This window comes from Xiphophorus maculatus, chromosome 18 (genome assembly GCF_002775205.1).
Source record: "Xiphophorus maculatus strain JP 163 A chromosome 18, X_maculatus-5.0-male, whole genome shotgun sequence".
Lineage (NCBI taxonomy): Eukaryota > Metazoa > Chordata > Actinopteri > Cyprinodontiformes > Poeciliidae > Xiphophorus > Xiphophorus maculatus.
This window is the reverse complement of record NC_036460.1, coordinates 237,475-264,155: the sequence shown is the minus strand read 5'-3', so window position 1 is coordinate 264,155 and position 26,681 is coordinate 237,475. Positions and strand designations below refer to the sequence as shown.

The 26,681-nt window shown below is 43.0% G+C and overlaps 3 protein-coding genes across 4 annotated transcripts in view; 1 reads left to right on the top strand and 2 right to left on the bottom strand.

The window, feature by feature from the left end:
* Positions 1 to 223: 223 nt before the first annotated feature.
* shkbp1 (SH3KBP1 binding protein 1) lies at positions 224 to 10,087 on the top strand. Its single transcript, XM_014472203.2, has 17 exons — positions 224 to 402; positions 1,551 to 1,604; positions 1,688 to 1,733; positions 1,804 to 1,936; positions 2,721 to 2,801; positions 2,906 to 3,076; positions 3,142 to 3,232; positions 3,312 to 3,502; positions 4,866 to 4,981; positions 5,066 to 5,153; positions 5,246 to 5,362; positions 6,171 to 6,341; positions 6,413 to 6,568; positions 6,683 to 6,779; positions 7,301 to 7,485; positions 7,558 to 7,660; positions 8,780 to 10,087. Exons 1-17 carry the CDS (start codon positions 347 to 349, stop codon positions 9,501 to 9,503), a joined length of 2,580 nt encoding a protein of 859 aa, XP_014327689.1. The 5' UTR covers positions 224 to 346; the 3' UTR covers positions 9,504 to 10,087.
* A 1,313-nt stretch (positions 10,088 to 11,400) lies between these two features.
* LOC102223925 (estrogen-related receptor gamma-like) lies at positions 11,401 to 16,502 on the bottom strand. Its single transcript, XM_023351470.1, has 8 exons — positions 16,414 to 16,502; positions 15,517 to 15,661; positions 15,186 to 15,321; positions 14,666 to 14,782; positions 13,822 to 13,929; positions 13,580 to 13,741; positions 13,187 to 13,459; positions 11,401 to 12,049 (listed from the first exon to the last, which is right to left on the bottom strand). The coding sequence occupies exons 1-8, from the start codon at positions 16,452 to 16,454 to the stop codon at positions 11,811 to 11,813; spliced, it is 1,221 nt and encodes a 406-aa protein (XP_023207238.1). The 5' UTR covers positions 16,455 to 16,502; the 3' UTR covers positions 11,401 to 11,810.
* A 6,792-nt stretch (positions 16,503 to 23,294) lies between these two features.
* The window catches only part of LOC102223661 (latent-transforming growth factor beta-binding protein 1-like), a 28,794-nt gene continuing 25,407 nt past the window's right edge, over positions 23,295 to 26,681 (bottom strand). For both annotated transcript variants that reach the window (XM_023350867.1, XM_023350868.1), the window contains one exon: positions 23,295 to 26,632. In XM_023350867.1, coding sequence (XP_023206635.1) covers positions 26,490 to 26,632 — 143 coding nt within the window. In that variant the 3' untranslated portion in view covers positions 23,295 to 26,489. The remainder of the gene's footprint in view (positions 26,633 to 26,681) is intronic.

Here is a 26,681-nt window from a genome sequence, read left to right as displayed (position 1 = left end):
ATCATAAAATGTCATTGTCCCAAAGGAGTTAGCAGGACTTTTGTTCCCTTTTTGTTTAAAAACTTGTTTCTGAACACTAATGGGATCCGAAACACGTGAAAGATAACATGTTTTTTGTTGTAATAAAAGAAATATATATATTTTAAATGTCCTTTTGTTGGAGTCCGGAACCATGGAAAATCCGGTCCGGAGTTTACGTCGTCTCACTTGTCCGCAGCTCATTTCCGGCTTTTAGCTCCCACCTTCATCGTGTAGCAGGAAGTGCTTTGTTGAGCTACTTTCTGCTCAGAAAATGGATTAAATTCGTATTTTTCTGGATTTGTCCGAGTCACTCGGTCTCTGGAGAATGTCTTCCCCGGTGAAGAGTGGGGATATTATCCACCTGAATGTCGGTGGGAAGAGGTGAGGAGCACCGGAAGTTCTGGGCTAACCCGGCTAGCTGGAGAGATGAGACTAAGCTAATGTAGGGGCTTCCATTGTCGGACAGCTTGCCATCCTTTCAAGATTAATTCTCTCTTTATCTAAATAGACCGTTTTATACGACATAAAAGGGAATAGTCAGGGTTTTATATAAAGAATTGTTTGATTTACACCTTTTTTATTACCCCATGTGTTCCTTCTGAGGTTGAATAAAAACAAATGAAGTTATAATTTTAAATTGGTTGGGTTTTTACTTTGTGTCCGAAAATGGACGCATGCAGATGGAATATAAAGCTTAACTGTCACTTTATGCTAAAAACTACAAATACATTAGATTTGCACAAATAGGAGTCTTATTTCTGATAGTCTGGATTTAATAGATTGACTTTGGAGATGAAAATTATACAAATATCTCCTTGTCCGATAATGGAACCTTAACAAACTAGCTGCAGGAATGAGCTTTTTCCCGTCAGACCTGGTGTTGACATCGGGATCACTAAACTGGAACTCTGACTGGAAGCTTTAGTTTCTGTTAGCAACAAACATCTTGACAACATGAAACAGTTCCGTCTTCCTTACTGCATGAAAACTTCCCAAAGTTGGTGGGAAAATGAAGATTTGTTAAGTATTGCAATATTTGGTTGACTGCATGACGTTTCGCTGTCGTCAGAGTCCTTGACTTGTGAAGAAATGGATCTTTGAGTAGCAGAAACTTACCGAGTATGGAGGTAAAGGAGGAGGGTGAGGAAAATACGGTTAGTTCAACTAGGTGCTGTTGGAGCTGAGCTGAAAGTTAAACCCCTGGTAGGACAACTTCCGCTAATGCGCTAACAGAGGAGCTAATTCTTTTATTTAAATACCATATGGTAAATTGTTTTAACATAGCGTCCACTCAATACCATTTTAATATAGCATTTAGCATTAGCTTATGCTAAGTTGGGGTAGTGTTTTAGCAATAGTGGAGCTACTCTTTATGCTTAGTGATTAGGGTTAGCATAGCTAGTGGTGCGCAGCCCTAATCAGAACCTGATGTTTCAGCTGGTTTTGTTGATTTAAATGTAATTAAATGAATTTACTAGTTTGATTAAATCCTTGAAGAATAAAGCGATGGGCTCTGTAACATTTAACAGGTTCAGTACCTCCAGACAGACGCTCACCTGGGTTCCTGACTCCTTCTTCTCCAGGTGAGTCAGCCTGACTTTATTTATCTCCATTCAGCCTAAGACCAGCTTCCTGAACTCTTCTTCTTCCTCTTCCTGTTCCTCAGCCTGCTGAGCGGCCGCATCTCCACCCTGAAGGATGACGAAGGAGCCGTGAGTGTTCCTGGACTCTTTTCTGCTTGAGTCGTCTTCCTCTTCGTCACGCTGCCGTTTCTCTCCTCAGATCTTCATCGACCGCGACCCGTCGCTCTTCGCTCCCATCCTTAACTTCCTGCGCAGCAAAGAGCTGTACCCGCGCTCCATCAACGTGCACATGCTCATGCACGAGGCCGAGTTCTACGGGATCACGCCGCTGGGTGAGAGCAGCTAAAGTATTCTCACCCTTTGCTGGTTCTCAGCGCCTCAGCAGCAGGTAGAGGGATGTTCTGCTGACATGAACCATGTCAGGTCAGGTTGATGTCTAAAAACGGCCCCACAGCATGATGCTGCCTCCGCCGTGCTCAGGTCAGGATGAGGAAACGTGACGTTCGGGCGTCACGTTTCGTCCTGAGGCTTCTGGTTCTCCAGCTGAACATAGATCTTATATTTTAGATTTCTGTTCTGGTTCTGCTTGGAAACAAGAAAACCTGGAGAACAGTTCAGTTCAATCCAAACTTACTTCATTTATCCTAAAGGGAAGTTAAATGACACCATCACTTGTTAGCTAGCACTGCTAATCCACCTCCTTTGCTTTTGCTGCTCCTCTTTAAATCTGTCTGGCCGTCTGGTTGGAAGGATGAGCAGAGAGATGTTGGAGTAGGGGATAAGATGCTGCAGCCATGATCCACTGAGCGCCGTAATAAATATAAAACTGGTTGAAGTTCATCCAGTTTGCCCGTCATGATGGAAGAAACGGATTGAAATTCTCTCTGCATCCATGAAGCCTCCTTCCAGCTGATCAGGGGTCAAAGTTCAGGTAATATTTGAGCTGCTAATCAGCTGTAAACCTCTTTGCCATGGTGACGCATCACAGCTAAAAATTCAGCAAAAGTCCTTCCAGATGATTCCAGAACCAGAGGGAATAACTGTTGGAAAAATCCGACCCGCTGCCACCAGGAGGCGCTGTTCTGATTATTAAATCCTTTTTTCATTTTCTTTCAGTGCGAAAGCTGCAGCTGTGTGACGAGTTGGACCGGTCCTCCTGCGGAAACGTTCTGTTCAACGGATACCTGCCTCCCCCAGGTACAGCTGGACCAGCAGCAGGCCCGGTTCTGGACCTGACCCGGTCCTGGACTCGACCCGGTTCTGGTCCAGACCCGCCCTGATCCATGTCCATGTCTCCCCAGTGTACCCAGCGAAGCGTCGGAACCGCCACAGTGTGGCCGGGTCTCAGTTCATGGCGGGCCGGGCCGGGCCAGTGGAGCGGGCGCCGGTCCGACGCAGCAACACGATGCCGCCCAACCTGGGGAACGCCGGGCTTCTGGGCCGGACCGGCGCCGAGGACAGAATGTCTGCAGGTAACGGGTCGGACCGCCGCCACGGCTCTACAGGAAGTGATGTCACTAACTCTGTGGTTCTGCAGGAGGATTGTCCGATCCCGGCATGGTCCGGATCATCTGCGGCCATCACAACTGGATCGCGGTGGCGTACGCTCAGTTTGTCGTCTGCTACAGGTAAGCGACTCCTGCGGTGCTCTGATTGGCCGGTTGGCAGGCGGAACCAGGAAGTGAAGGTTGTTCTTCCTGTCGTCAGGATGAAGGAATCCAACGGCTGGCAGCAGGTCTTCACCTCGCCGCGCCTCGACTACGTGATCGACAGAGTCGCCCTCAACGCCAAGGTGTTGGGCGGGTCGCTTGGAGACAACGACAAGATGGTGGCCGTCGCCTCGGTGACGGAGATCATCCTCTGGTCCATCTGTCCTGACGGCAACGGGAACGAAATCGGTACGATTGACGGTCAATTTTCAGATTAGCTGCTTCAACCTGCAGGAAGTAAAAAACATTTATACTTATATTTATTTTTGTTTCCTGATGCAAATCAAAGTTATGAGTTTACATTTCTATGAATGCTTAGAATTAAAAATTATGTTTTAACGTTTTTTATAAAACGTGTTTTTTGTTTAGATTTTATATTTTTGGTATGGTTTTTATAGTATTTTAAATTTTTATTGTGTTTCTTCAGTTTTATTTTTTCTTTGGAAATTTTCTCAATTTTTATTTAATTTTTTAGTAATTTTATATTGTATTTCAGCTCTACTTTAATTTAACTTTTCTACATGTATTTTAGTTTTCAGTTTGTTTACTTTATAAAATATATAAAAAAATTTTTTTCATTTTTTAAATTTTTTTCAGTTTTTAATCTTTTTTTGTGCTTTTTTCCGTTTTCATTCTTTGGTCTTATTTTGTAGTTTGCATGTTGATAGGTTTATTTTAATTCCTAACCTGCAAAGAATCAACCAGAGACACGATTTACTTTTCTGCAGAAGAGGAGAGTGGACCCGAGACACGGACAGCCGCTGTCAAACACTGTCTGGGATCAACTCTGCCTGATCTCTCTCTGCATTTGGCTTTATTAGAAAATACAAGGAAGGAGGTTGGGCTTTTTCACATAGTCACACAAAGAATTTGACCAATGACCTTTGCTACAGGGTGTTCTGGAACCTTCTGTGGGCATGCCCTTACAAGGGCATGAGGCTGACCGCAACTAATCCGTTACACATGAAGCTGATAACACAGGAATGTGTAAACGTCTCTAGCCTCCAGGCAAACATCCTAAAAATGGTTAATAGTGTTTCACAGAAGAAAAGGAGTCAAGTAAACATCAAACAGAATAATAATATGAAAACATAACCTTTCAAATAAACTCACAAGTAAATGAACTTAGATAATTTTTCTAACACATGTTTTTCTCTTTTTATTGAGGAATTTTTAGAAATAATTTTTCAGCACTTTTACATCGCCTCAACATTATTTCTTAAAAAATATAGACTTTAAAGTTTAATTTGATCAGAATCAAACTAACAAAAGCCTTCTTGTAGTTTTTAATATCAATTCGTTTCCATTTATGTGAGAAGTTTTGATTTTTCTTCCTGGTTTCTGAGACTCCATGTTTTTTTTCTTCTTCCTGTCTCATTTTCAGCTTAGAGGAAGTCTGTTCTGATTGGACAATGAGAATCATTTAAATTACTTCTTTCATGCTGTCTAACTGGGATCAGGCTTGTTTATGATAATCAGACCTGAGCAGAACTGGGACAGATCTGAACAGAACCTCAGAACGGCCTGTAAATGCGTGTGCTGCCCCCTGCAGGCGTGTTCAGCCTCAACGTTCCGGCCGAGGCGCTCTTCTTCGTTGGTAACCAGCTGATCGCTACCAGCCACACTGGGAAGGTCGGTGTCTGGAACGCCGTCACCAAGCACTGGCAGGTGGGTGGAGTCAGGTTCTGGACAGTTCCAGGTTCAATGTTGGTTGCTAGGCAATAAGCCCCGCCCCCTCCCCTCTCGCTGCAGAACCAGGATGTTGTTCCCATCAGCAGCTACGACACGGCCGGATCCTTCCTCATCCTGGGCTGCAACAACGGATCCATCTACTACATCGGTAAGACTGCCGTGTCCAAGTCCATCGCCATGGCAACATGGTCCAAGTCCATCACCATGACAACAGGTAGCTGATGTTTTTGTCTCCGTCAGACGTCCAGAAGTTCCCTCTGAGGATGAAGGACAACGACCTGCTGGTGACGGAGCTCTACAGGGACCCAACCGAGGACGCCATCACCGCCCTCAGCGTCTACCTGACCCCGAAAACCAGTAAGGACCAAACCACTCATACTGGGAGGACTGGGCAGGACACACAGCCAACAAACTGAATATTACAACATCCACAACTAAATAAAGAATAAAAGCATCAAATTAACATTAAAAATATACAGTTAGGAGGGGTCAGAGTTTCTCAGAGCTAAAATTAAAGGTTTGTGATCTAAAAGAAGTGTGAATAATAATTTAATGAATTAAATAAGAAGTAAGACATTTAAAACTAATAAAATAAAATAAAAACAAACATTGAATTATAACCTAAATAAAAAGCTGTAAAGAAAAAAGGTAATGAAATATAAAACAAAGCTGTTATAAATGGTTGAAAGGATTAATTTAAAATATTTAAAGAAAATAAATTTATTTATTCGTAAAACTCTAATATGAATCAAAACATTATTGTTTTTTTTTAAATAAATATGAATAAATAACAACATTTATTTATCCTTCTCTGACAAAAGCCAGAATTCAACAGTGGCATTAAAAACTAAAATCACTTATAAAAGGAGAGAAAGTTTAATTAAAAACATTTAAATATTTGTAATTAATTATATAATATTTTTTAAATATTAAATTTCATCCAAAAAAACAAACAAAAAAAATAAAATAAGCAGACGGATTAGACACAAAATTTTAATCTTTAAAGATTTGAAATGGCTCCAGTTTTATCGGTGGCCACAGGGGGCAGCAGCGGACAGGCGGAGGAAACGCTGCCCCCTGCAGGTCAGCGTCAGCATCACATCAACTCAACGCTTTTCACTGTTTTGTAACGAATCTGCAGTAGTCAGAACTGTGGTGTGTTCAGGTGACAGCGGGAACTGGATCGAGATCGCGTACGGAACCAGTTCTGGTACGGTCCGGGTCATCGTCCAGCATCCGGAGACGGTCGGTTCCGGTCCGCAGCTCTTCCAGACCTTCTCTGTCCACCGCAGTCCCGTCACCAAGATTATGCTGTCTGAGAAGCACCTCATCTCAGGTACCAGGCCCGGTTCTGATGGGTCCAGGCGCCGGCATCAGGTTCTGATGGTTCCTCCTTGTGTTTTCCAGTCTGTGCGGACAACAACCACGTTCGGACCTGGACTGTGACCCGGTTCCGAGGGATGATCTCCACCCAGCCCGGGTCCACTCCACTCACCTCCTTCAAGATCCTGAGTCTGGACGACGTGGACGGACACGGAGGCTGCAGCGCCGGAACCGAGATCGGTCAGCGGGTTCTAATGGGCTCTGTTTGGTTCTAACTGATTTTATTTGATTTTGTTGGGTTGTACTGGGTACTGTTGGGTTCTGTTTGACCTAGCTAGGTCTGTGTGGTTCCAGGTCCATACGGGGAGCGGGACGACCAGCAGGTGTTCATCCAGAGAGTTGTTCCGGACACGGATAAGCTCTACGTCCGGCTGTCGTCAAACGGGAAGAGGTGAGGGACGTTTCCTGATGACAGACCAATCAGAGGCGGCCTGGTGGCGATTGGCCCCCAGTTTGGAGTTTAATCATGGCGACGCTTTCATCTAGTATCAGCTGTTAGATCTGAATCGAATCTGGATTGAAGTATAAATGAAGAAAAAAAAGCATTAAGGACGTTCCATCTCAAAGTTTTATCTGATGTTAAATGTTTAAAGACTTCCTGAAGCTGATGGGTCTCACTGATCGATTCAGTTTAGATTGTCAAAGGATTGTGGAAGAAACATGTTTTTATTAAACACAAACTTCTGAAAAAATAGTGAAGCATGTGAAGATGCTGCTAAACAGAATATTAATTATTCAGAACAATTCAAAGAAAATATCCTGAAAATACAAATTAATTTGGATAAATCAGATTTTTTAAAATGTGAAGGTCAGATGAAGCAATTTTCCTGCTTCAGTAAATGAGCCCCTCCCACTTCCACCACCTTCAGAGTGAGTAGTCTCTGGGTTTGTTGACAGCAGCTGTCTCTCCAGGGTGTGCGAGGTGCGGTCGGTGGACGGGACGTCCATCACGGCCTTCATGGTCCACGAGTGCGAGGGCTCGAGTCGCATTGGCTCGCGCCCGCGCCGCTACCTGTTCAGCGGCCACGGCAACGGCAGCATCCAGATGTGGGACCTGACCACAGCCATGGAGATCGCCGGGAAGGTCGACATCAGAGGTCAGTGGCGCCCTGAGCACGTGAGCGCTCTGATTGGTCAGAGGGGATGACGAGGTGTTTTTGTTCCGGCAGCTCTGGGCGGGCCGACGGAGGAGGAGCTGCTGGAGCTGCTGGATCAGTGTGACCTGGCTCTGACCCGGACGCCCGACAGCACGCCCAGGACCTCCACCTGCAGGTACAAAGAGAAAGACACACACCTACCTCTATGGACGTGTTGAGCGTTGCCGCGGTGAACCATTAACTAAATGAAACCTGGAGATGTACGCTTAATTAATTCAGTGCTATGTTCCACACCAAAGGGAAAAATGGCAGAAAAACCGTTGAAGAACAACTCAGAACTCTGCTTTTTTTCTCGCTTTCGTTGTTGGCTATGGTACACTCAGACCCGTTGCCATAGCAACTGACTGACAACAGCTCTACTAATGTATCAGGATTCAACACTAAAAAACACTTGAAATATTTCCCACACAAACTGAAAATTCAGTCCGTTGCAGTTTTATGTTTTCAGGCCTGATGTTTATTTTGTTATCATTAATGTGATCGCTGTGGTAGATTAGCTACCGCTGCTATTAGCTACGCTAACACAGTAGTGGTCTGTGGGTCACCTGTTTTTATTTTTTCACTGAACTGAAATTCCACATCACATCTGCATGTTATGGTTGCCAAAGTCAAGCTAGCATAACTGAACTACTCCCTCTCCCTCGCCATTTTTTCTTAATTAAAACTTTTTTCTGACCTTGTTATATTTAGTTGTAGTGTTGACAATTAGTAGCAAAGCACTGCGTCCCTTTGTCTTTTATATAGCTGGGGTACATATTATGTTATGTTGACGATGTTGGTCATCATCATCATGCAGCTCTTTACACTCCAGCAGGAAGATGGGGGCGCGTGTCTATTCATATTGAGCATTTTGTCTTGATTTCTGTACATTTCTGTGCATATATGCCTAAACCAGACATTTAACCATCACTAGTCTATTTCTTACCCGAATCTTAACCAGAACTGAACTCATACCAAATATCTAAATCTGACCAGTGGAGCTAAGAAAAAAGTGAGGACCTAGAAAACGTCCTAACTTCCACAAATGACCTCCCTTCACTGGTGAAAGCTGTGAAAAAGGTCCTCAATATGTCCTATAAACAAGTACGCACACACACACACACACACACACACACACAGATGCTCGTCACACCAGTCAGGATCTTTTGTTCTTTCCTTCATTTCAGGGTTTCACGCACACACACCTTTTTAAATTAGTGAGGAAGCTTACTGATGTCACTTCCTGTCTCTGCAGCCTCCACTCTCAGCTCAGCGACAGTTACCGGGCCGACCGTTTCCGCGGTTCACCCGGAGCGTCGGGGTCCTCCGCCTCGCTGAGCGGCAGCCTCCCTCGGCAGACTCCGCCCCCAGCTCCCCTCAGCAGACTGCCCAGAGACGCCGCCCCCTCTGCCAGCTTCCAGAGCCTTTATGGCCCCACCCACCTCCAGAGCCCCGCCCACCATCAGGGCCCGAGCCCCCAGGCGCCTCGGTACCACCCGGAGCGGGAGCGGGACCGGGAGGCAGTCCGGCGCGGCAGCTTCGTGGAGCGCTGCCAGGAACTGGCCAAGGGCCCTGAGGCGGCGGCCAGCTCGGCCTTCGGCACGCCACCGTGGTCGGAGGGCATGAGGCGCAGCGTGGCGGTCTGTAGCGAGCTGGAAGCCAGGTTCAGCCTGCGGACCCCCACCAGCTTCACTGTGTCCCCCGGAGCCCGCTACACCCCAGGGACGCCGTCCTCCATGTCCGCCTCCCCTCTGCCCTCCTCCTCGCACCGCAGGGCCACGCCCACCTCGCCCACAAGCCCCGCCTCCTCTATCCCCAGTCCAAGCCGCTCCTTGACCCCTGCGTCATCCCCTCGCCGTGGCGCTGCGGCGTCGCCCGCTGAGGCGGCGGCGACACCAGAGAGTCCGGCGAGTCCAGAAGGAACCGGAGCGGCGGCGCCGTCCAGCCCCAAACCACACATGAATGAGACCAGCTTCTGATTGGCCAACCAGACCGGCTTCTGATTGGCCAACCAAATTGAGACGTTCGGATTCCTTTAAACCTCTGGATGGAGTGCTTTTCTCCAGCAGGTGGCACTACAGAGGAATGAACTCTGCAGCTGGAATTCTCCAGAACCAAACCCGGTCCAGAAATCAGGATGAAGGTTTTTCTTCACTGCATTAATTAATTTCACTCAGAACCTAAGGGAAAAGATGGACCGGACCGGATGGGACCGGACTCAGCTGATGGTGTTTGTGACGTTTTCTAACTTTTATATCCGACAGTTTTCTGCTCCGGTTTCTAGAGAAGATTTATTTTTATCATTTCTACCTGAAGTTTGATTTAAAGCCTGCAGGGGGCAGCAGGCGATTCTGTCAGATTCTCTGCCACCATCAGTTCCCAACAAAAAAAAAAACTCCGTTTAAGCTCTGAAGTATTTATTCCAAAGGTTTTCTATAATGCTGATGTTTATTTGGATGTTTTGTGTCTCTGCAGTTCAGCAGAAGGTTTATGTGAAGAAAAACACTTTGTATGCAAGAAGTACTTCAGTACAACATAAATATACTTTTCTGTATTTCTGCCACTTCCCTCTCTGGCACTTTTATCCAAATACTTTCAGTTCAGCAGCTGATTAAATAACCAACAGTTCTGAAAGAGGAGACACTGGTTTGGCACAGAGGGATTTAGTGGATTGCTGCCGAAGTCGTTTTCAAGTCCTCTATAGTTCAGTCTAAAATCACAAACTGTTTAAAAACAGAGAAGGAAAGAAAGTGACAACATGGCTGACGGAGCAGAGAGACCTAGCAGACCGGCATTTGTGGAAGCATTTATTAATTGAGCTCAGACACTGAGGGACAAAATTATCCAGCCTCTGCTGGATCTAATGAACTTTATGCTTACAAACAACACGCTGAACCGCCCAATTTCAATCTTTTCATGCAAAAGAAATCTGACTTTTTTGTGTGAAACTAAATCAGATACATATCCGATAGTTTCCCAGCATCTACAGTCTGAACGGTCACGCCGCATTTTATCCGACTTCTACTTCACTGAAGTGAGACGTGTCTTAGTTCTGCTCCTGAAGAAGACAGACCTGGTCGATGTTCTTACGTTCCTTCGTCTGGTTCTGATCGGGTCTCCATGCTGTTTAAAATCTGTCCATGGACGGCGGCGGCCATCTTTCCAGCTGCTGAGCGGCGACTACGCTTTGACCTCATTAACCGTTCAGAGAGAAGTCTGACTGCAGCCATTTAATTTTAGCATGAACAACCAAACAAAACAAAAAAGTCGGATTTCAACAGAAATATAAAAAATATGAAGACCTGCTGTGTTTCCTGCTTGGAGGATGTTAGTAACAAATAATCAGACAACTTATTCCTCCTAAATTTGTCTGTGAAATAATCACATTCTAGCTGCTAATTGTCCATATATGGTCGTGCCTTCCTGGTCTAACAGGCATGAGAGAAAAAATAATTGATTTCTGGAAAAAAAAAAGTATTCTGGTTTTGTTAGATTTAAAATGTTGATTTTCATTCTTACTGCTGTATTTAAATCTCAATCTGCTGCCTTTACTGCCACCTAGTGGCCGGAGGGACAACTGCATTGATTCGTTCTGATTTCTTTAATGAGGTGTGAAACTTCAGAAAACCGTCCTGAACCAGAACCGTTGATCCGAACCAGTTCAGTGACCTCTAAATTAAAATAAATGTTTGTTGTATAAAGTCTAATAAAAAACTAAATTTTTGATATAATAAAATTTTCTCTCCTAAATTCTCCTAAGTATTAAAACCTAAATTCACGTTAAAGCAAATGTTTCCCTAAGCCTTTGAACGCATCACTTGTGTGACGTTTGAACCTTAGTGATTGTGAAACGGTTCGTATTGAACACTCAACAGATTTTGTTGTAAAAGTTTTGGATTTATTTCGCCTGAGAAAACGGGAGAAGCTGAGATAAAACTTTACACAGAAATAACAAAAATACATGAAAACGTAAACCCAGGAAACATGATGACACTCCCTCCTCAGTCCCTGAGAGATAAACGTCCATAAAGGGGGCGGGGCTTACACAGGAAGCCCTGATATCTGATGCTGGTATTGATCGTTTATTGGTTAAAAATGTGGATATTTTATTCCCATTTTGCAAAACTGCTAGAAATCCAGTTTCTGTCTGCTGGTTTCTTACAGTTTGGTCACATGTTCTGCCTTTCTTCCCTCTTATTGACTTGGAAGTGAATTTGTGGTCTGACCTGGACGACCTCGCTAATGACGGCAGGATAGAACCAGAATGGTTTGGGAAGAGAAGCTGCTCAGCTCTTGGCGTCCAGCATCTCCAGCAGCAGTTTGTGGATGGGGACGCGGCGCTGGCGGTGCAGCCGCCGGAAGGCCTCCATGGCGCGGGCGGCGCTCTGCCGCAGCAGCGGGAGGCTCATCAGCAGCCGGCCCGCCCGGTGCGGCTCCCCGCGGGAACACTCGTAGTCCTGCAGCGCCTCCTGCAGGCCGTCCTGGAACCGCTGCAGCGAGTCCGGAGAGTCCGGCGGCTCGGTGTCTGAGGGGCGGAGACCCAGAGGTCAGTTACTGCACAAACCCAACAAATTAAGGCCGAGGAAAAAACAAGGGAGACACTGAGAGCTACAGCTGATCGTGATCATCAGTTATTGATTGGTTAATCCGTCCCGCTGTGGCCCCGGGTCACGCTTCCCTCTCATTTAAATCAGTTCATGGTAACATTCACCGCTCATTGGATATACCACCGCCTCCTACTGGTCATGGGGTGTTACTGCAATCTGATCACAAAACAGCTTTATTATGAAAATATCCCTGTTTACAGTGAAACACTGAAATGTGTCCATTTCTTTATCAAGTCAAAGGTTATTTATATGGCAGCTCAGCTGACCCAAAGTATTGGTTGTCAGTCAGCGAGGAACATTATGCTAACTGACCCCTTCAGTTTTAATCTGTTGTTCAGTTCAGAGTTGCAACATCGATTCCTGTAAAATAAAAGTTTCCTCTGCAGTTTGTGGCTGTCGACGCGCGGAGCGGCCATATTGGATCTCACAGAAAAATTCCCTGACTTTCAAAGTGGGAAGTAAAAAAGAATCTGCTGAGTAATAAAATAAGTCAGCAGATCCAGGAAATGCCGAGTCACTGGTTGCTATGGTGACTCAGAGGGAAGTGAGAAACGGAAACGAATGAATGCTGTTAAAGTCCAGTTTGCTTTGATTGATGGTTCTGCTGGTTGTTTCACTGGGATCCAGTTATTATCGAAACATTTTGATCTGTAACTTTGTTTTGAAAAACAGGCTTCCTGTTTCCAGGCAGGATTGGTTCTGTTCATACCGAACAGAACCAGAACCACTACCAGGTTGTGGTTCTGGTTCTGATGTGGGTCCGATCCTCTTTTCTGAGGAACCTCTTGTAAGCATCTGAAAACTTCTGGGATCCCCAGGAACCTGCAGGTGTTTTTCTGCCTGTAGGTGGCAGCAGAGAGGCTGGTTTCTGCTCAACAGCTTGAATTTTGAATTTTGTCCCTTTTCCTGCCCTGTAGCTGTTCAGTGTTTGTAGGTTGAATCAGGCAGGTCACCATAGTGATTGTTCCATCATTAAAAGTATTTCAGGTCATTAGGAATCCAGATTTAGATCAGCTCTCAGTGTTTTTTCGTGCCGTCTAATAAAACGTTTGTACCTGAGTTGGCGAGCGCCATGGCCTTCATCATCACCGCCTCCTCTGGGCTCATCTTCATCGCCCGGTACCTGGCCGCCAGGTGGCGCACTTCCTTGTAGATAGCAGCCAGCCCGGCGGCCCGGCACTGAGCCTCGTCCAGGCGCAGGTTTCCTGCAAACACAAGCTCCTCCCCCGGCCTGCCCTGCGAGCGCCAGGCCACGCCCACCAGCAGCGCCTCCATCCAGCCGCTCTGCAGCAGCGACATCTGGTCCACCAATGACAGCTCAGAGAAACCTGGCGGGGAGTGAGAGCGGAGCAGCGAGGCATCAGCGGATCGGTTTGAGACGCTGGTCTTCTACTGGAAGCCATCTTGGTTGCTTCAGTAATGTGAATCTGTTTCAGGAGCCCGTTTACCTGGGATCTGCTTGGCCCAGCCAATCAGAACCAGCAGCTCCCGGTTCAGAAGGTCACAGAGGGTCAGGAGGGTCCGCAGGCTGCCGTCGTCCGTCGAGTCGTCCTGATTGGCTGCCAGTGGGGCGGGCTCTGTCAGCAGCAAATGGGAGATCAGCTTGTTCCCTGAAACAGACAGATGGGACCGTCAGACTGGGAAGTCTGGGCGGACTGGGAACCTTCAGAGGGAACGTCGGGGAACTCACTGGAGCCGAGCGGCAGGCTGAACGGAGCTCTACCGCAGGAAGCCCCGCCTGGCTCCACCCGCCTCCGGTACTTCTGCCGGCCTCCTCTGACCCGGTCCAAACGCACCCCTAAACACACAAACAGCGTTTTAGAACTCCAGTTTCTGACGAGAAAAACTCAGAACTTTGATACGACATTTGTTCTGATCGGCGCTAAGCTCTGGAGCTGGATCACGTTTATGAGGCATTTTGTCTCCTTATTAATATTTTAGTTTGTCCTTCCACAGATCTTTCTTTTCAGTCACAGAGCAAATGTCCCATTAAAGTTTCCTAAAAGCTGCTATTTCAACAGGATGTGAACTTTGACCTTAAAGCCTGAATTTACATTCAATTGTACAAAAACAGTTTTTTTTCTGTCAGTTAGATGTTAAATTAATCAGAAGATATACATTTGAAAATTGTGTTTACAGTTAGTGAAAACTGAAGTATGATGCTAATTAGCAATGCCAGGCATTTAAGGAAAACTTTTTATTTTAATATGTTTGCTTTAATGATGATTATTGATGATTATTGATCTCAATCAGGCCTTTGAATCGGAATAAAACTGATTTCTGAGCAGCTTTTTCTTCATCACCGTGTTTGGATGCAGCTGACTGGTGGAAATCAGCAGAACAAACATGTAGAAAATTAATTTTTATTACACAACACTTTCAGTTTATCAGTCAGATTAAATGCGGTTCTGCCCAAACGTATTTATCTATGAAGCAGGTGTAGTTCACACTCCGACCACTAGATGGTCCCAAAGCCCTTCTAACAGTATCGTTGAGCCCGATGTATCAGCCAGCTGAACCGGGTCCCATCCTACCTTCCCGCATCATCCCGGCCTGCAGACACTTCTGGAAGCGACACGCCTGGCAGGCTTTCCTCCGCCGCTTTGTGATCTCGCACTCGTTCGTCACCGGGCAGCTGTACTCGATGTTGCCTTGGTAACCAGAAAACAGGAAACGCGTCAGGCCGTCTTTCAACAATGAAACATTGCTGCTGTGGTTCTGATGGTTGTTGAGTTTTTAGCAGTGATCCGATGGGGCCAGTGGAAAGTTTAATTATTATTATTGTTTATGTATTTATTGGGCTGCAGATCTTTACTCAGGAACGGTTTGCATGAACTGAAATCATTTTTAAAGGGTCGGTGGTTTTTCTAGGGGTGTAATTTATCATTGTTGTTAGCTGGTAACAGTTATTTTTTGCTATAAATAACTTAAACTGATTTTACACTCAAAATTATCTTAAAAATGAATAATTGAAAATAATTATGGGTTAATAATTTCCTGGCATATTTTAGTGTCACATTATTCTCTGCTGCTGATGAGGATGATGAAGGTCACCTTGGATGGTCCTCTTGAAGAAGGCCTTGCAGGCCTCGCAGGACGCCACCCCGTAATGATAACCAGAGGCAAAGTCTCCGCAGACCAGACAGAGCCGCTTGGGCCCCATGGGGCCCATCTGGGCCCGGCACTGCACCTGCCAGAGAACACCAGGTAAACCCAACATGAAGCCTGGAAGACGCTCCAGTCTCATTTTAGATCCTATTATACATCATGATACATTTGTAAATATGAAAACCAATAATCCCTGAATCTAATCTGGATTACGGAGCTTCAGCACAACCGGAAAATGTTTGTTAGTCCCGATGGAGCAACAGGAACCAGTTCCTACCTTCACTGAAAAAGAGTCCGACTGAAACTCCACGGCGCCCCCTGCAGGGCTTCCGCTGGAACTGCACCCCGCTGGAGAGTCAGGAGTCTGGTCCTCGCAGGAGGAAGAGGAGGATGGGCTGGAGAGGAGGAAGAGCGGAGAGGGGCTGGGAGGAAGGTGAGGGATGAAACAGGAAGTAAAAGAGGAGAAAATAAAAAACTTTATTTCTATTTGATGTAAAGAAAAGAGAAAAATGATTCAATAAACGTTAAGATGCTGCAGCTACGGAAACCCAGGAGGGCCACAGCGAGGAACGCTTCTTAAAAATAAAATAAATTTATCCTTATATTTATCTGCGCACCTTTAAAGGTAACTTTATCTAAATTCATGAGTCTATTGCATTTCTGACTGTTTTCTTACTTATTTCTGTGTTTTATTAAACAGACATGAAAACATCTGGTTATTAAAAATCATGAGAAGAACCGGTTCAGAACCAGCGAACAAAAAGAAAAAGATCTGACAAGAAATGGAAAAGTAAAACTTCGAAGCCTCTCTTTGCATTTTATTAATGTTTACAAACACTGATGTTTATATTTCCAAACATTTGAGCCGCATAAATAAATGAGTTCTGTTGTTTCTGCATGTTTGCAATAAATTAGTGATGGATTCACTTTTTTAAGGTTTTATAATAAATCATCTGATTGTTTCTGTCCAACTGCAGACGTCTTAATATCAGAATCTAGAATCGCTCTGAAATATTTCCATCCATTTTTATATTTCATGGCCGCCAGCAGGCCTCAAAGTCGTTGTCATGGTAACGTTCAGCAGTCTGTCTGCTGCATGTTTTACTGCAGCTCTCTGTTATGAAAGACTATAGAGTTAAAGTTCAGTAAAAATTCAGAGGATCATTGAACTCACCATGGGGAACCGAGGAAGAGTCCAAAGTCCTTCAGCTCCATCCTGACCCAGTCCGGGTCTGCGGCCCCATGTGAAGCCGCCCGAGGCCGGACTCTTTTATCCGGAGGCGGCAGGGGGCGGGGCCTGCAGCCTCAGCCAATCAGCAGCCAGCAGACTTCTCGGCCATTGATTGGGACAGTGACAGATGTAGGCCACGGCCGCCGCAGTCGAGGTCAGAGTTCAACCTCTGCGCTTCAATAACATTCAGAAATTCATCACTGGAGGAAAATTCAGACATTAAACAATAAAAACAAATTTACGTCATCATTTAAAAAAACACTCTGAGGTCACAAACATTTTAAATGATATTAATACACAATAATGATTTCAGAACAAGGTTACATTTTACAGTAAAATGTGTATCATTTATATTTGAAGGAGGAATTTGTAGCAAGTTCTAACCGACCCCACAGAACCAACGAGTCCAATTCATCAGCTGCTACATTATTAACCCGCCGCCAGAGCAGCAGAACCTCAGCAGTTTCCACAAACTGTAAAATGTTCTTCAGGCCCATTTTTACGTTTCAGTGCAAATTGTTGCATTTTCGTGCAAGTTTGTTTAATTCTGCTATATTTTATCGGACGGCGTCACAACCGAACCTCTGTGGGATGAAGCTGCTGCTCTCGGTTCCTTTGGTCCAGTTTGGTTGTTTTTTATTTTTTTTTATTTTTTTAAGTTTGGTTGATGATTAGGAAGCGGAGGCGGCTAATGGTAGCATTGCTTGCTAACTCAGGACTGTTGCTATAACCATCGACGTGTTCACGTGGTGTCGCCATTAAAGTGTCCAGTAATACAAAGAAGTTGTTGGATTTTTCGCTTTTGTGCAAAAACGTTGCTATAGAGGCTAAAAAGTCACTTAATACATGGATAAAGTTGCTACGTCACTGGTTAAGTTCACTGAAATGCTCTCGGTTCAGTCTGCCCTCTAGTGGTAACAATGAAACAATGCAATCACCATTAGTAACTAGTTACATTTACATTGAGCAACTTTTTTGTATTTTTTACTAAGCTGTACGTTTTACTTTTACTTGAGTAATTTTATTATGAAGTATTTTTACTCTTACTTGAATAAATTTCTGGATTTTCTTCCCACTAAATGAAAAACAAACATGTTTTATAAAAGCCAGACAGACTCACAGCTGCAGTTTCTGTTAAAGTTTCAGAAGTTTTTTTATTGAATGAAACTGATTTGGAAAAATGTTTTTTATTTTTTGTTACTCATATTAATTATTGTCATTTTGGTCCTTAAAATACCAACATTTCAACTTAACTTTATGTTTTGGTTCGTCTGATGATGTATCTTTAAAATATTAAATGATTGATCATTTGATCAGTTACTCAGTACTTGAGTCGACTTCTTACCAAATACTTTCTACTTCTAGTTGAGTAAAATAAGTTGAAGTAGTTCTACTCTTACTTGCGTATAATGTTTGGGTTCTAAATTATTATGGGATGGCAGAAAAATGTCAGAGTTTAATATCTGGACGGGATCAGCAGAACTACGTTTGATTTTGGACTCCAGCTTCCTGAGTTGCAGCTTGACCTTTGACCTCAGGTGGTTTTAGGAGTTTGTTAGATTGATGTTTGTTAGAAAAAACACATTTGGACACTTTTAGGGTCTAAACTCTAAATTTCATTTTCCTGTCCAGTAGAGCATCAACTTGAAGGTAAAAACTGGTAAATGGTGGCATCAGGTCCAATCTCAGACCTGTAAGAACTGCCGGCGTTCCCAGTGGAACCAGTGAAACCAGCAGCTCCAGGTTCTCTGGACCTGCTTTGAACTGGAGCTGCTGAGGCTGCAGTTCCTGCAGCAGGTGAGAAACAAACAGTCGGTGTTAATCTTACACTCAGACGCTCCCGGATCAGCCTCACCTACATCTGCTGTTTCATAAGAGCTGCATAACTGGACCGGCTGTCTGTCTGTCCGTCCGACCGGGACACGGAGCCGCCCGACCCGCGGGTCAAAGTTCCTCTGAAGCCGTCCACAAGCAAAACTATCAGAGAATAACAACAGATGAGTGGCAGCTCTTCATGGTGTTATTAGTCATTCAGTCGTTAATCTGAATTAATATAAATCATTTAAATGTTGATTTGATTCTGTTTCATCTGAAGATGGTGACAAAATCACCAAGAGCTGCGATGAGTAAACACACAGTGTCCTGAAATTCATGTGACTCTAATCAACCAAACCAGCAGTAAACAGAAAACCAGAGAATAAAAGGTTTGGTGTCTAAATGAATGAATGGATGAATCTCCATCAGAAGTTTGTGAAACCTCGTCAGGAAGGAGTTCTGCTCCACCTGGTCAGTGAGGTTCTCCGTTTGGATGTTTTCTCCTCCAGGTCTCTCAGACTCGTCCCACATCAAGTCAGAGTCGTTCACAAGTCATTTTAGTCCAAGTCTCCATTGAGTGAAATCATCGTTTCCTCATTAAATTCATGCCGTCTAGTCCGGCTCTGACGGCGTCGCTGCTCAGAAACCCAACCTGCTATTCCTCCATGTTTGATCTTTAGCTGAACCATCAGAACCTGCAGGTCTGGACCGGAAAGGTGAAACTTTGGAGGCGACAGATTTGTCTCAGCAGCCAATCAGAGAGCAGCAGGCTAACCTGAGCAAAAATATCCTGGACTGTGAGGCCCGGCTCACCCGGCCCGCTCATCCTCATCTTCATCAATCAGATCTGGGTCAGTGTGGCTCTGAGTCAGCCCTGTAACCCAGATTGCTGCAGGGCTTAAGGTCCACTCTGGAACATTTCTCTGCCCTGGTCCAAACATTTCGCAACCCGGACCCAGTTCCAGCTGCGCTCGGTTTGGAACCGGAGTGTAAATAACAACGTTTAATGTTTTCAGCGGCCGAAATGGGTTTTCTCCGTAGGGGGTCTGGGCTCTCCCTTAGAGAGAGAAGCTCAGTCATCCAGGAGGGACTCAGAGTAGAGCCGCTGCTCCTTCACATCGAGAGGAGCCAGTTGAGGAGCATCTGGTCAGGATGCCTCCTGGACGCCTCCCTGGTGAGGAGTTCAGGTCCCCAGGACACACTGGAGGGACGAAGTTCCTCTGCTGGCCTGGGAATGCCTTGGGATCCCCTGGAGGAGCTGGAACAAGAGGCTGGGGAGGGAAGACTGGGCCTCCCTTCTGAAGCTGCTGACCCCGCGACCCGACCCCGGCTAAAGGGATGGATGGTGTTTTCAGTCTCTGGAACAAAAGAACTGTTGCAGTTTTTACTAACATGGTTTTAGTCGTGTTGGCGTCTATGAGCAGACATCATGGAACAGGTCGGGTTTACCTGGAGAACCAGAGTTTAAATTTATACTCGCTGATGACATCATTATCCTTGGTTAATGTACTAACTCATTTCCTATCAGAAACAGATTCACTGCTTCAATAAAAATGATCTAAAATGTTTTATTTTTAAATTTTCTTAAATAAAACCACAATTTAAGTCTGACCGACCCAACTTCAACATTTGACAAGAAAATCGGATCAGTTCCCTGAGAAAAACTGTTAAAACCAAGTTCACATAAATAATCACAGTAATTTACTGGATGGACAGATTTAACCTGTTATAGATGTTGGAGGAGTAAAAGATAAGTTCTTACTTCTACTCAGTCCTTTAAACATGTAAATATACTTTACAATTATTCCTTTGTTTTAAGTGTGTTTTATATGAATATAACTTTATTCTTTTATATGTTCAATATGGTCAAACTTGGCTTGACTAAACTTTAAAATCAATCCACAGACGGCGGCGGCCATCTTTACTGCCGTAAACAGAGCGATGCTGGGTGACGGCTACGTTCTTCTTCTGCGCATGCGGGTCGCTTTGGAGGCGTAAACCGTTCACACAGAGGAATGAACGTGTGAACGTGTTCATGTTGCATTTAATTAGCAACATGAACATCTGGGCAAAATAATAAAATTCAGCATCAAGACCTGCTGGGTGAACGTAGCCTTAGTCACTTTGCAGGAACTACAGTTATAGAAAAATAAAGTAAACTGGTTTATTGATTTAGTCGATGTATAGAAGATCCGGTCATTTAGAAAGTAAGCTAAGACTTTCTTTGCTAGCTTGAGAAATCCAAGATAACAACATGATGCTTAAAAACCAGATCATGAACTTGCAGTTTGAAGCTGACAAGGCTGATGGACCAGTTTGAAACCTGGCTTCAAACTGGTTTGAGCCTGTTCGGTCCATTAAAAGCAGTGTTGTATAGTAACGAAGTAAAAAATACTTCACTACTTTACTTAAGTATATTTTGGAGTACTTCATACTTTCCTGGAGTATGAAAATTTTTGATGACTTTCACTTTTACTTCACTATATTTCCGAACTTAATTGCGTACTTTTACTCCGATACATTTTCAATGTGTGGTTTAGTTACTTGTTACAAAAAAGCGAGAGAGAGAAACAAAGTGTTTTGATCCCACCTACTGATTAGCAAGTAGCAAGTAGGCTACCGAACAAAGTCCGTAGCCTGCTTGCCTGGGCTTGTTCATCACCACCAATAGGATACACCTGTTTCGCTTCTCCCATTAAACACAAAGCAAGTCTCGCAATCAGCAGCAGCCACATGGAGGAGGAGACGGAGACCACAACGACTGCAACTACGTCGGACACGGCTCCAGGGGAACCACCAGCTGGTGATGAGAGCCCATGGCCTTATTTAAACACAATATACTCTTTCGTGGGTGTTAAAGATTCGTCGTACCGCATGCAGTTTATGTTATTCCTGCCCGAAGATGTGGAAATTCTATCTTACAAAAACTCCCCGTCCAACTTGAAGAAACACATCGAGGTAACGTATTATGAAATGGTTATAATCCTCCTGTTTCAGTAACTATAGCTTGGTCACTAGACACTACTGTATTGTGAAACGGTGACCATAAATGAACTTTGTTTGGCATTGTTTCAGTTCCATACATGGTGTATTTAGCTTAGGCCTAATGTTGACTGTAGCAGGCTACCTAGACTCCTCTGTTCAAGGGGGGACAGAAGCCATAGCAATAGCAATTTAGACTAAATTTAACGAATATAGGAAAGGCATGCAAGTTCAAAACCAGGTTTACAGTAAAGGTCTCCCTCTTCAGATGCCAATAAGCTGCATTTCCCTCCCAATTCTTTTTTTCTTTTGCATAATGACCAGTTGTGTGCACCACCTACTGACTGATTCACTGATTTGTGAAGTAGAGTAATCGTAACAGATCTTTTTCTTCATGTTGGCCGCATTTTCTGTACTATTTATTTTTCTCATTTTCAGCACTGACCTTACTTGAAGGGAAAACTTAAGGCTTACAAAAACTTTGTATTTTCTGTCCTGGAGGGTTTACTAAGAAGCTGGTTCAGTTGTAAAGCAGGTTAAGTTAACCTTGTGCTGTAGGTAAAGCACCTAATTTTCTTAACTAAATGATGCCTGCAGGTATATCTATTAGCAGGTTTCATTTTGCCTTCACTTGGTTGGGTACATTATTTTAAGTGTATTTGACAAGTTTACCAAAATATAAAAAATGTCATTCAAACTGCATTTGCTTTGTTTTACTTTTTACTTGTACTTTTCATTACATTACTTGAGTACATCCATTTTTACAGTAATTTCCATACTTAAGTACAAGAAGTTTCAGATACTTTAAGACTTTAACTCAAGTAACATTTCAGTCAGTGACTTGGACTTTTACCAAAGTCATATTTTGGAGAGGTACTTGTACTTTTACTTGACTCTGAGATTTCAGTACTTTATACAACACTGATTAAAAGCCTCCGGGTTTCTAAGAACCAGTTCAGGAGTATCAGAAGAGAAGGACGGGACTTCCTTTAAGGAGAACAGGATGGATGTTTCGTTACTACGTGCAGTTTTGACCCAAAGCGCCTGTTCTGATGCAGCGTTACTGTTCGTTGAGTCCAGTGAGATTCTGTTTTCATCTGAGCAGCGGTTCTGGACGGGATGTGTCCTGAGATTTAAGCTGCGCTGCTTGTTCTGTGAAAGTGAAAGCTGATATTCCGCTGGCTCATAGGTTCAGCAGTGCAGCGCCTGGACCTCGCTAATCCGCTTAAAACTGGCCGGTGTGAACGCGGGATTGGCCTATAATTCAAAGTAGCTTAGAGACATAGATCTACATAAACAGAGTGAGCATTAAGGTTATGGATCCAGGTGGAAGATTAGTACCAGGCTGCACGAGAAAATCACCTGCAGTGACTCAACAACTGAGCTGCAGCTAACAAGCTAACGCTATGCTAGCAAGTCTCATGAAAACAAAGGTAATAAAATCCGCTGTTATGGCATGCAGGTTTATAAAAATGGTTCTTAACTGGAGAGAAAAATGACATCATGATGAATCAATGCTGACATTCTTGCCCCCCTACTGGTGAACCATGGGAATTACAACTTTTCTTTTTCTTCCAATTCTCGTCAAAAAATTTTTTATTTCAAATTAAATAAAAATCTGTTTCAATAATATTTAGTTATGTAATCAGGAGTCATGTTCAGCTTTGCAACATTTTTAATGTAGCCTAATTTAGTGACATGCTGTTATTGTTTGTCGTCTTTTTAGCCCTTTTTTGCAACTCTCTCCTTCAAGAAGTTCTTCTGTCTTTATACAACCTGCAACTATTTTCAATCTGTCCTGCTGTTGAAGTTTAAATATAATAAAACAAACTAATTTGGTTGTGTGTAATTTTCATCCTGATTAGCCTTATGCTAGCTATTATCTTTTCTGACGTTTTAACAGCCGATAATGGAAACATCTGAGGCCCTTTTGGGATCTACAGTAATTTATTTATAGTTTCTTTAAAATATTGCAACTTTGATTTATTCCTAAATAGGTCAGAAAAATCAAAAACCACAACAACACATTTAAGAGTTAATGTGTGCAAATGTATTTGCAGTCCTTGTCAAAAAAACAAGAATACAAAACAGTTTTATCAAACTTTAAAATAAAACCATTTAAAACCCAAAAATATGGTTTCAGATTGTTATGAAACCCACTGTGAGGAACCTGGTCTGTGGCAGATACAGTGCAAGTTTTACTTGAACCTTCATGTGCTGAAGAGGAAAAATAAAGCTATGACATTTGATTTAGCATAATATCACATAAAGGAAAGTTTTATACACACATTTCATTTTCATTTCAAACTTCTGCTGTGGAAAAATACTGCAGGCACATCAAAATAGTCATAAAGCCAACTGAAAACAGAAATTAAACATATCACTCACTGTTTTCCACTGAAAATGTAATACAAATATTTAACAAATAAGTTGAATATTTGGTGGAATATCAGTTCATATTTAGATCTGTACAACAAGTTTAATTAAAAATGTTAATTAAAAAATCATTTCAAATAAAATGAAGTTGAAATAAGTATATATACAGTAAAAATGGTTATATTTGAACTAGTAACTACAAAAACCAAGAGCTTTGCATTTACTTCTAAACTAGAAGTAAACACAGGTGGCTAAAAACAAGCTAGCTGATATGCTAGATAGTAAAAACAGCCAGAACTATTTACAATTCAACTATTTAAATGAGCAGATTAGATTTGAAAGTTGTGATGAGTTCAGTCACAACTTTCTGCTTTTAGCCTGAAAACTCATCTGACACTAAGCAGGAGGCTGTTAGCCACGTAGCGCTACTACAAAATGTAGCTAAATACATTTCACAAAAAATAGTCTTAGTGGAATAATAAAGGAGTGAACATATTGGGATATTTGATTTTTTGGATTAAATAACACTTGCTAACTGATTAGCGCTGGTGCCAACTGTTAGGAAAAAACTAATCATATTCAAAATGACACACTTTAAAGCCATTTAAAAGGTTTTACAAAGGTAACTTTCAAGCCCAAAAGTGTTAATTGTTTTGACAGTAACACGTTTGAGCTTGATTATTAGCATCTGAGCTAACTACAGCCAAACAGCCTACAAGCTAATAAGCAAACCAAACGGCTCATTTCAATAGTTAGCGGTTGATCGCTAAATGTTTTTCCCAAGTATTTCAGCAAGTAGCAAGCTTTGATTTTAGACCTTTAGATTTCAATCCCTTCAACTATTTACAGTTGACAGGACTGAATGCTAATGAATGCTAAGGACCTCATTAATGTCAATACCTTCTGGTTTTGTCTGTTAGCTAGTAAGTTAGCAGGTAAAAATTAAAGAAAATGTTTTTAACTACTCATTGTTAACCCATAAATGACTTTGGTGTATTGAAAATAAAAAAAATCACTGCAACTTTAGAAACAATTAAATATTAGCAAATAATCTTCATATCAACTGATCTTTAAAATCTTTGCTAGCATTACCTGGTTACCTGATGTTCCAACTGTTGAGGACCAACAGTGAGTGCTTTAATTTTTATATAAGTATATTTAGGTTGAGCAGAACCAATATTAAAATATTTAATCAAAAACTAGAAGATATTTTATTGCCTTAAACTTTAACATCTGCATGAATTTTTCTTAAACTTAGAGTTTTTATTAAACATCTGAAGCTCTAAGTTCTATTATTGTTATAATTGTTTGTTTTTTGTATCAACTTCTCTGGCCAACAATATTAAATTTGGTCCATTCAAAGCCTCTTCCTGTGGATAATGTGACTAGAAACTAAAACAGTCATTTGGGATGAAATGTTTCATCTACGGATACATAATTAATTGAAAACAGGATGTGGAAACATTACTTTATATGAAGCAAAACTTCAGCTCCGTCAGTCTGAATCTGCTTCATATGACTGACGTTCAGCCCATAAACATCCTCAGGAAGACAAACTATGAGCGCTGCAGACAGCAGGGATTTGAACCATCAACCTGATTTATTATCGTTAATGTTGTTTAATCTGTAAGTAAGCAAATAAATAAAGTTTATTTACTAAAATCTGGGCTGTAGAAAGGCCACAGGGCCCACTTTGCTTTATATCAACACTCCTAATCTGCTTTTGTTCAAATTCAAAATGTTAACATGATAAATCCAAACCTGTTGAGAGAAATACGGTGATGTTGACATCAGGTGGCCTCAGAGCAACAATGCTGGTCAGAACAGGAGCAACAACTACACACAATCCCTGCTTCACACGGCAAGACTTAGAAATTTAGACGACAAAACTTTGTATCAACTTTGGTCCTGTATTGATAGGTTGTGGATTATTTTAAAAAAAAACGATACCAAGAGATCTCTGATGATCTCTACTGGACTTTCTGGCGTGCCAACGCAGCTGTTTCAGTTTGCTCTGTTTCTGATTGGCTAAACGTAACAGACTGCTGCGTTCTCGTTTGATGCCACATGATGCGATACCAGGCCAAGATGATCCGATATGATGAAAATACCTGATTTCAGATCGGAGCGGTTCCTTTAGAGCGGCTCAGATTCCTGAACAAACGGCAGGAAAATTATCCTAAGTCATACTGATAATCCTTAAGATTATTGGAAATGAAAATTGGGACTAAAATTAACTTAAAAAATTAAATATTAGTGGTGTGAATAACAGATTTTGTCTCAGCAATTGTTTGAAACTCACCACAGAGAGCTTTTAAATCCTTCCTCATGGTGCCGGTTTGTTACGTCTCCTGTTTCTCTTGACTTTCTACTCACAGGATAAATTTTCACTTTTTACTTTGGTCATAGGTGGACGTTTCTACGCATCAACACCATCGTTTTGAAGCCGTTTTTTCCATCTTTGTTTCTCATGTTTAGTTATTTTTTGGCAGTGAAATAAATAAAACTGTCCAGGATTGAAACGGAAAAGTTTTCTGAATGTTGATGTGCCTTTAGATGAAGACCAGAATGTGGTTCTGTTTGTCATGGAAGATGTTAAATCAGCTCTTCTGTCTTCGGTCGGTTTAGTGCAAACAGGAAGAACTGAATACTTCAGTGTCATTCCACCTGCTAAAGGTCAGAGGTCAGCAACCTGCTGTTAATGGTTCTGTTAAGGAATCAACAGGTGATTTAAATTTAAATTTTATGAAAACTCCTGCCTTTAGCAGGTCAGCTCATGTAATTAATAAATGTTTCACAACAGAATGGTAGTCCAGTGAGCGGCCGGATCGCTGGTCCCGCCGGGTCTAAGCAGCGATGCAGTGGTTGCGTCTGCGCGACATGACGTAACCTCTCCTGCAGACGCATCGGAAGGAGCCTTCTGTGTTGACGCAGCGAGCGTTGATGCACGGGAACGGCAGCGCAGCAGCGTCTTCACACTCGTTAATGTCTGGAAAATGGACAGCGAGTCAGAGACGGCCAGCGCGGCGCAGTGGCGG